Source organism: Felis catus, chromosome E1 (assembly GCF_018350175.1).
Source record: "Felis catus isolate Fca126 chromosome E1, F.catus_Fca126_mat1.0, whole genome shotgun sequence".
Classification (NCBI taxonomy): domain Eukaryota; kingdom Metazoa; phylum Chordata; class Mammalia; order Carnivora; family Felidae; genus Felis; species Felis catus.
The window spans coordinates 2,375,853-2,385,191 of NC_058381.1; the positions used below are offsets into that span (position 1 = coordinate 2,375,853).

Sequence of the window (9,339 nt, forward strand, 5' to 3'; positions counted from 1 at the left end):
CAGGCAAGCATGACAGAAGTTCAGTTCCAGCCCCCCCGGCCCCCCTCGGCCAGGCCTGGCCACCTGCACGGGCACGCGGGCTTGGTGCCTCCTGAGGCGTGGCTGTGTGCCGACTGCCGAAATGTTTGGACGAGGCCCGTGAGGGCTTCTTAGAACCACGGAGGTCCCAAGCTGGCCTGGCCCTCGGCGACCGGCCGGACGCATCATCATCATCATCATCATGGAACTTGTAGCTGCTGTGTGTGACATCCTTCTGTGAGGAGCACAGTGCGAAGCATTTTATCTGCACTCAAGTGTCATTTCGACACTTGCAAGGCCCCCAGATGGCCGCAGCGGGGGCTATCGTCAACCCCGCTGTACAGAGGAGGAAACTGAGGCTTGAAATACGCCAACCCCCTCACCTGGGAGTGGAGAGAACGCGGTGCCGGGGGCGACCTGCCCCCGGTCTCGGGGTTTGGACCCAGCTCCCCGGAGTTCAACCGCTACCCTACGAGGTTTGACGGGAGGTGAAGACGGCAGTTACGTGACCCGGGCCGGTCGCTTCACCCCTCTGTATCTCAGTTTCCTTGTCTGTAAGGCGGGGATAAGGAGCGGTTCCCACTTGGCAGGGTCGAGAGGACGAACGCGCTCCTGGCCGGCAGGACCCAGGGCAGTACTAGGTACGTGCTGAAAGTTCAGTTAATGTAGGTTCTTATTATCTCGGAACTCAGTCCCGGAAAATGGGGGGCGGGGGCAGGGGGAAGCCGTAGAGAAGAGATTCAGCTTCATGGGAAGTTTGGCGGCTCTGTGGTTTTTTAGTTTTTTGTTTGTTTTCACGGGTCCCTCCACTCTTGACCAGCTGTGTGATCTGGGCGGCGTGACTGACGTGGGGCTCTGTGCTCCGCCACCAGACGTGCTCTGTCTCTTGCTGTCCCCCCTGCCCAGAATGTTCTTCCCTCGGGCAGCCCCGGGCCTCGCCGCCCCACCTCCTTGAAGCCTTGACTCAAGTCACCATCTCCTGGAGGCCTTGGTGGCCACCCCCACCTCCCCAGACTTCCTACCCCCTCCCTTCCCCCTTCTCCTTGGCACTTAGCAAGGCGTACTATTCATGTATTTCTAGAACGTAAGCTCCAAGGGAGAGAGATTCTTACTGCTGTTTTCACTGCTGTCACCGGTGCTTAGACCGGTGCCTGGTACAAGGGGAGATTTAAAATTGGTGAATGAATGAACCTGCCTTCTTCAGGGTCTTCCTGGGGTCTGTCCACCCCCAGGAAAGGAGCCGTCCCTCAGTGCCAGACTGAGCTGGCCAGCAGCCGGGATGACGCATATAACTCGACCCCTTCTGGGGCCCTCACGCTTTGCCTGATATGCTTCCAGTGCTTTCCGTGGGCTGTCTCACGGAACGACTTCCTCAAAACAGCCACCCAGAGTCAGTATTTATATGATCCCAGTTTGACAGATGAGGAAACCGAGGCTCGTGGAGGGGCACGTCCTGCTCAAGGTCACACAGCTTGCGAGCACCAGAGTCAGAATTCAAATCTGGGCTTATGTGAACCCAGATGCTAAGTCTTTTCCCCCTGCCACGGCCCTGATCCTGCTCTGGAGGGGCCTACGGCTGGCCGGCGGGTTACAGAAATCACAGAAGGGCTCACGTGCTGAGTGCTAACTGTGTCACGACTGACCCCGCCCTTTCCTCCACTCCCCGCATCCAGCCGTCACCAGGCTGGGTCGGATCTGCGGCCCAGCTCGGGAATGGCTCTGGAAACCTTCCCTTCAACCCGCCTCTGGCCCCCGAGCAAGCTCAGGCCCCAGTTAACACTTGCGTGGCCCAAGGCTCTTCTCCCGCCTCCAGGCCTCCTCTCCCTGACGGTCCGCGTCCCCAGAAACCTCGGCTGGTCTCCACTCACTCGGGAATGAGGTTCAGATTCCTCAGCCAGACACTCAAGGGTCCAATTCCAATCTTCCTTCCCAATCTTGCCCGGTGTTGGACTCCCCTCGAGCACCCAGGGCGCTCCGCCCCCCCCCCCCCAACGCGCCCCACAGCCCCCTGCCTTTACCCTCCTGGCATAAATGCAACCTTCCCTAACGTCTTCCCCAAAGCCCTCCAAAATGTGCAGATGTAACTCAAATGCCACCTCCCTCTCGGCCCTCCCTGACCCACAGGGCAAGGACAATCCCTCCTGTGCCTGGCTTATCAACATTCTGTGCCCCCATGGCCAGCACCCAGCAGCAGATATTAGATTAGGTTCTCACTCCCAAGGCCAGGACTGTCCGAGTCACTGTCTCAGCACACTGGTCTTCCGACACGACACCGACTGGTACAGGTGCTAAATTCTGGAGAAACTGGGGAGAAGTGTGTGTGTGTGTGTGTGTGTGTGTGTGTGTGTGTAGGTGGGGGGTGCACAGAGAGGCCTGCAGAAAGCTTCAGAAAGGCAGCAGAAAACAGTGTGTAAGCACACAGGATCTAGAAGCTGACGGCCAGGGTTCAAATCCAGCTTTACCTCTTAGCAGCTAAGTAACTTTGAGCAAATTACTTAACTTCTCTGGGCCTCAGCTGTCCCATCTGAAAAAGGGGGGTAATCAGGACACCTACCTCCATGGGGGTTTGCAGAGAGTAAATGAACGATCATATGTGAAAGCACAGAGGACAGCGTCCTGGTACCCAGCGAGCGCCAAATACGGGCTTACTACTATTGTCATCAGCCAAGCCCCGAGGAGGGGACCCCCAGCGGCTGGCACAGGCGTAGCCCCCAAGCCGTAGCTACTTACCAGGTACATCTCCCATAGTGCCACTTACGCCCCTGTTGGAAGATAGGCAGGGCAGGTAATTAGCCCTATTTTACAGGTGAGGACCTGAGGCTCACTCGGGGAAAGTGCCGGTGAGGTCGAGGCAGGGCCAGAACTCCTCACTCCCAGGCCTCCTTCCCCCCCACCAGGCCATGGTGCACCTGTTGTTCACGCCTCACACAGCAGACAGCACCCCCCACTCCCATCTGACAAGAGGGCCCCCGCTGTGGTGCCCTCCCCACCCACCCCCTGCACAATCACCCTCCCCCCAGCCAGGCCAGGCACAGCACACACACACGCACACACACACACACACACACACACACACACACACACACACACACATCTACAGAAGGGCCCAGGCACCAAAGGTGAGGAAAACCTGTTCTGAGCAATCTGCCTAGCGAGCGAATTCCATTCCCAGACCCCTCCACAGTGGCGGGAGCGGCCCAGTGTGCGTCACAGAGAACAGGAAAAGCAGAGATCCCCGCCAGGGGGGCAGAGAGAGGGTGAAGCAGGAGGAGGGGACTGCAAACTTCGTGTTTCTTTTTCCTTTCAGTGACAAGAGTCACACCCGGCCTTTACGTAAACACGGCCAAGAAGGCGCTGCGTCCCAGCTTGGTTTCCTTGCGGCCGCCAGGCCTCTCCTCCCGGTGACCCTGACACGCCGGGCGGGCCGTTGAGGGGCCAAGCGCTCAGACCCCGCACGGGGACCAGCTGGGCCACCCGACAGCTCCCAGGCCTGCCCTTGTCTGCCCCATATTTATCTCCCGGCCTTCCTCCTCCCGTATCCCCACAGCAGCCTCACGCGGCCACTCCGGCGCGGAAGGCAGGCTGCACACAAGGCTGGCGGCTGATCTCTCCAGTCTGAGGCCCACATTGCCCTTGTCACGCCACCTCCCTCCCCACAAGTGTTTTCTGACCAGCTCGCCTCCTGGTCCAACAGCACGGACGGGCTCCCACAAACAACGTCACAAAAGAATCCCATAGAGAACGTTATAAACACACAGCCTTCCCCTCGCTCGGCTGCCCACGATCCCATAAACACAACCTGCACTTTCCACACACACCCCCCCCCAGCCCCTCGCACGCCGGTGCCCGCTGCCCCACAAGTACCTGGGACACACCCTGGGGGCTCCCACTCCCCACAGATCCTCGGGACCTGAGTTCTAGACGTGCTCTCCACTTACAACTCACTCCATACACAGACACACAAACCCAACCTGCGGGGGGGGGCGGGGGGCGGGGGGGCGACCTCGCTGACACCGGACCACACCTCAGCAGGGCCACAGAAAGGGGACCCGGACGTGACGCCTTCTGACTCAAAGGTACACAACCGCCCCCTCCAAAGGGGCGCGCGTGCACGCTGCACTCTGGTGCCCTCCACAAGCACGCACACTAACCACGACAGCTATGCAGAAAACAACAGTTCAGAAATAGTTCATGTGTACAGCAAAAGACACATACGTGCAAGAAAACACACGCGGGTCTCAAACCTACAGAAAACCACCCATCTGACAAACTCCGCAGCATGTATCATTGCCCCGCTCCCCAATGCGGACCTGTCACCCAAAGCCACCGGGCCGCATCTTGTAATTCCACCCCCCACACCATCGGACGCCCCTCCACGAGGCTTCCTGTCCCCGTGGCCCACGGAGGGCCCTACCCGGACCCCTGGCTGCCGGACCAGCAAACAGTGGTGCCCAGGACAGGTTTACCTTGCCCCGCAACACAGCGGGAGATACACAATCTCCAGGACTCACAGCCACGACCCTGCCCCGACGGCACGATGGCTCCGGGGCCCCTGCCCGCCCCGCGCACCCCGCACACCCCAACTCTGGGGCGCTGGGCGGCCCACCCCTCCCCCTCTCCGCCTGGCTCCTACGCCATCGCCCTCCCGGCAGCTTGCAGCGCCGGCCCGGGCTCACACCCGCCCCACCCCACCCCCAACCTGCCCCACGGGGGGGAGGGGGGCACCGGGCTGCAGAATTAACCCTTCCGAAGGGGAGGGCGCGGGGCCCCCCCTCCCCGGCCCCGGGCGATCGCGCCCCCCCCTCCACCGGCCGCCGCCGCCGCCGCCGCCGCCGCCGGACCGGCCGCCGCACCGGGGCCCCCTTAGCCGCCCCCCAGCGCCGCGCGCGCCTGGAGGCGGGGCTAGGCTCAGCCCCCGACCCCGGAGCCCCCAGGTCAACCCCAAAGGGAGCGGTCGCGGCGCGGGGCGCGGCCCGGGCCCCCGCGGCGCCGGGCAGCGGGGAGGGGGCCCGGCTGTTGGCTCCGGTCCGCCCTGGCCCTGCCCGGTTCGCCCCGGGGCCCACCTGACTGCGATGGCGCCGAGTCCGCCAGGCCCGGCTCATCCCCGTGGCCGCCCCCGGCCGCTCCGCTCTCGCCCGCCTCCAGCTCCGGCTCCGGCTCCGGCTCCGGCCCCGGCCCCCCCAGCGCCCGGCCCCGGCCCGGCCCCGCCGCCGCCGCCGCCGCCGCCGCTGACATCATCGGCTCCCCCCGCCCCGGTCCTACCCCCACCCCCACCCCCGGAAACAGTACCCCCCCAGCGCCGCCGCCGCCGCCGAGAGGAGGCCGGCGCAGCGCAGCCGACACCGACGCAGGGCTCCGGGCTCGGGCTCCGGGCGAGCGCGCCCGACGGCCTCGGCCCGGACCGATCGCGGGACGGGACCCGCGCGGCGCAGGGCCGCCGGACGGGCGGGCACCGAGCGGGCGCGGGGCTGGCTGCGGCACCCCCGCCGGGCCGCACGACCACCCGCTGCCTAGCGAGGGACGCCCCCCTCCCTCCCGCCCCCTGCACGCCCTTCACTCGGCGGGGCACAGCGCCCGGAGCACGCACACCCTCTCCGCGGACACACAACATGGCAGGCTCGCGATCCGGCCGGGTGGGTCCCTCAGACCCGGGCTCAGCACACGCACAGGGGCAGCCCCGGACACACGCACGTGCCCACCCACCCTTCCCAGTAAGGCGCAGGGACCCCCACCAGGCCGCGGCCCGGGCAGGCCCCAGCCCTAAGGAGCAGACACACGTAAATGACTACCAGTGCAGATGACCACGCAGCTTGGTATTTTGTCCCCACCGGCAGAAATATCCACATCTATATACTTCTGCGTAAATGCAGAGGCCCTGGTGTGCGCCTCCCCGGGCGGCACCGACAAAACACCAGGTGAAAAGCACACACAAGAAACACATTCCTGAAACTCCAGAGGGACAGTCCCTGAGACTCCTCCCTGGTGTTCAAAAATCCACAACTCGGGGGAGACAGAGCGGTCGGCCCTCAGCTCCCTCCCGCAAAACCTTTCTTTGGAAACAAGGTGAGACATAAACGAGTTCATTTAAAACCAAACAAGTCTCATCACAGAGCTACTCCTCCAGAGAAAAAGAGAAGGAGACCCACTTCGGAGGCGCAGAGACAGACACAAAGCAAGCAGGGCTGGAAACCACGAGAGAAACTAGGCCCACCCCCACCCCACCCCTACCCCACCCCCACCCCTGCCTCAGGAAGGTTCCAGGGGAGAACCTCCCGCCCCCACCTCAGGAAGGTTCCAGAGAAGAACCCCGCTCCCACTCCATCCAGGTCACAAGGGCTGGAGCTCCGAAGGGCCCAGGCCCCCTGAGCCAGGCATAGAGGAGGAGGTCCGAGGAAAGATGGTGAGTGCGGGGGTCAGGGAGACAGAGCCCCCTTCCCTGTAGCTCCCGGCTGCTCCCTTTGGTCTCTTCCCCCCAAACTTCCCAGCTGTGCTAGAGACACCCCCAAATGAAACTCACAATGGTGTACCCAGACGTCCCTGGAACCTGTGACATCACACAGACGCACGGCATCTGAGGCTGCCTCCCCTTCCCCAGACCAACAGGGCACCCCCCGGGTCCTCCTTTTCTTCTCCCAGGAATTTACCCAGAGAAACACGATGCCCCTGGACCGCTCACCCCCTGCTTCCTGCTTTAGAGGCCCAAGGCCCACGCTGTATCACCTCATCCACGTTCAGGCCCTTTCTAGCTCCCAAGAGCTCCTCAGCGAGACGGCCCGCCCCTCTACTGTCCCGAGAGACGGGTCCCACAGCCCAGCCTGGCGTTCGCCCTGCCCCCGGTCCCCTGGGCTGTGGCTGCCCTAATGCCCGAGCTCCTTTCTCCCTAACAGGCCGGCAGTCACCCCTACTTCAACCTGCCCGACTTCACCCAGCCATCGCCGCCCTCCACTCCGCCCAGCCTCCCCTCGCACCAGCGCTGCCGGCCCTCCGATGCCACCAAGGGCCTGCTTGTGGCCCTGCTGGGTGGGGGCCTGCCCGCTGGCTTCGTGGGCCCCTTCTTTCGTATGGCTTACCAGGCTTCCCACTTCCCCTCGCTGGAGCTGCTCATCTGTCGATGTGTCTTCCACCTCCCCATTGCCCTACTACTTAAACTGCGCGGCGACCCTCTGTTGGGACCTCCCGACCTCCGGGCCCGGGCCTGCCTCCACGCCCTGCTCAACGTCCTCAGCATCGGATGCGCCTACAGTGCGGTTCAGGTGGTGCCGGCCGGCAACGCTGCCACGGTCCGCAAGGGCTCTTCCACAATGTGCTCTGCCCTCCTCGCCCTCTGCCTCGAGAGCCAGGGTCTCAGCGGCTACGACTGGTGTGGCCTGTTGGGCAGCACCCTGGGACTCATCATCATTGTGGGACCGGGACTAGGGACACTGCAGGAGGGGACCACGGGCCTCTACACCGCCCTGGGCTACGTGCTCGCCTTCCTGGGCGGCCTGGCGCTGTCGCTGGGGCTGCTGGTATACCGCTCTCTGGACTTCCCCTCTTGCCTCCCGACGGTGGCCTTCCTGTTTGGCTTGGTGGGGCTGGTGGGCTCTGTACCAGGCCTCTTTGTACTGCAGACCCCTGTGCTGCCCAACGACCCTCTGAGCTGGAGCTGCGCGGGGGCGGTGGGGATCCTGGCCCTGGTCTCCTTTGTGTGCGTGAGCTACGCAGTCACCAAGGTCCACCCCGCCCTGGTGTGCGCCGTCCTGCACTCCGAGGTGGTGGTGGCCCTGATGCTGCAGTACTACGTGCTCTATGAGACAGTGGCACCTTCTGACATCATGGGGGCAGGGGTGGTGTTGGGTAGCATTGCCATCATCACCGCCCAGAACCTCAGCTGTGAGAAGGAAGGGCAGGTGGAGGAGTGACATCGAACTTGAAAGCCTGGGGGTTGGGGGTGGGGGGGGGGCAGGGGGAAATAGAAGGAGAAGGAGAGACTGGCAGGCAAGCAGGGGAGGGCACGTGACCGGGAAAGAACTGGAGATGGGAGAGGGGCACCCCTTGGGAGTCAAGGGTGACCTGGGGACTCAGTGGAGAAGGGACTGTCTGGAAGAGCTGGGACGAGCGTGGGGATCCAGAGATGTGGAGTCTAGGCTGGGGCTTGGGGATCAGGACGTGACTGTGGGGTAAGTAAGGTCTGAGGAGCACATCAAAGGGGTGAGGCAGGCCGGCGGTGAACCACGGGGAGGATTTTCCCCTCAGTAGCAGACAGAAGAGCACTGGGGCTGGGCTGTTTGGGGCTTTCAGGCCAGCGGACAGAGCCAGCGGCCGGCGTGAGGGAGTGTGCCTTTTTCCCTGAGAGACAGTTTCCTTTCCTCATGGTTATGCTCCCCCCACCCCCGGGGTGGTGACGTGACATTGACATCAAACAAGGATCACTCTGAATGTGGCTGTGCCGTTGGTGTCATCTCTGCTTCGGAAGGAGAGCGAGAGCCCTACTCGGCTCTCATTGGAGAATCCCTTGGGATCCTTGCCCCCTCTCCCCCCTCTCCCCCCGCCAGTCTTATTTCTGAAATATTCTGGAAGGGGGAGGATGTCCTAACGTTCAGATGCCTTGACCCCGAATCCCGCAGGACTTCTGTGTCCCGCCCCGTGGCTAATCTGCTTTTCCTGGATTGTGGCGGTCCCGTGATCTCTCCCGGACAGTGGCCAGCCTCCTTCCGGAGAAGGCTTCCCGAGCCCAGAGTCCAGGCCTCTTCGAGCGGCTCAGAGCCGGGGGGAGGGGGGGGGTGACCCAGGACCCGAGTTCCGGGCGGCGCTCCATTTGAGGCCCGGAGGTGCCCACCCGTCCCAGGAGGCCGCTCCACAAACATCAGCTACTTCCGGACAGGCGATTGGCTTCGCCATCTTGATCGATTCATGCATATTCAGCGTGGTTACTGCATATTCATGACCAAGGACGGTCCCAGCGCTCTCCCCGCCGCCCCCCCCTCCAGGAACCCTCTTGGGAGGACCCGACCGGCCCCGCCTCCTTCATTACCGATTCGCCGAACAGACCATTTTCCAGCGGGAGGGGGGGGGGAGACTTTTGCTGAAGACGAAAGCACAGTCCAAACTAGAATAAAAGCGGCCTATATTTCCCCTAGATCCTTCACAGCTTAAATCTCGGCCGGGAGGGAAGCAGAAAGGGGAGGCGGCTGGGTAAAAAAAAAAAAAGTCCCCCTCCCCCTTGTCGCTTCAAAAGGCCGCCCAACCCGGGTGCCGGGGAGGGAGGACGAACGACTCGAGCGCGCGCTCCGTGCAGGCCAGCGCAGTCGACCCCGTAGCGCAAGGGAGGGCGGGAAAGGA

General features: G+C 63.2%; 2 protein-coding genes across 5 annotated transcripts in view; one reads left to right on the plus strand and one right to left on the minus strand.

The window, feature by feature from the left end:
* ZBTB4 (zinc finger and BTB domain containing 4) overlaps positions 1–5,218 on the minus strand; it is a 15,096-nt gene extending 9,878 nt beyond the window's left edge. The window contains exon 1 of one of the 4 annotated variants that reach the window (XM_023243606.2): positions 5,082–5,218. The gene's annotated coding sequence lies outside the window, so the exon portion shown is untranslated. Of the gene's footprint in view, positions 1–2,748; positions 2,781–5,081 lie in introns of those variants that run through there. The other 3 variants (XM_023243605.2, XM_023243603.2, XM_023243604.2) reach the window with 3 other exon arrangements.
* On the plus strand, positions 4,556–8,440 carry SLC35G6 (solute carrier family 35 member G6). The gene is made up of 4 exons (XM_023244501.1): positions 4,556–4,682; positions 5,305–5,531; positions 6,224–6,418; positions 6,906–8,440. The coding sequence occupies exons 1-4, from the start codon at positions 4,556–4,558 to the stop codon at positions 7,917–7,919; spliced, it is 1,563 nt and encodes a 520-aa protein (XP_023100269.1). The 3' UTR covers positions 7,920–8,440.
* The last annotated feature ends 899 nt before the right edge of the window (positions 8,441–9,339 follow it).

Excerpts from the sequence above, each read along its gene's own strand:
- SLC35G6 (XM_023244501.1), top strand. The coding sequence starts at position 4,556 with ATGGCTCCGGGGCCCCTGCCCGCCCCGCGCACCCCGCACACCCCAACT. Across the intron at positions 4,683-5,304 it reads CCCGGCAGCTTGCAGCGCCG|TACCCCCCCAGCGCCGCCGC; the intron begins GCCCGGGCTCAC and ends CCCCGGAAACAG. Across the intron at positions 6,419-6,905 it reads AGGAGGTCCGAGGAAAGATG|GCCGGCAGTCACCCCTACTT; the intron begins GTGAGTGCGGGG and ends TCTCCCTAACAG.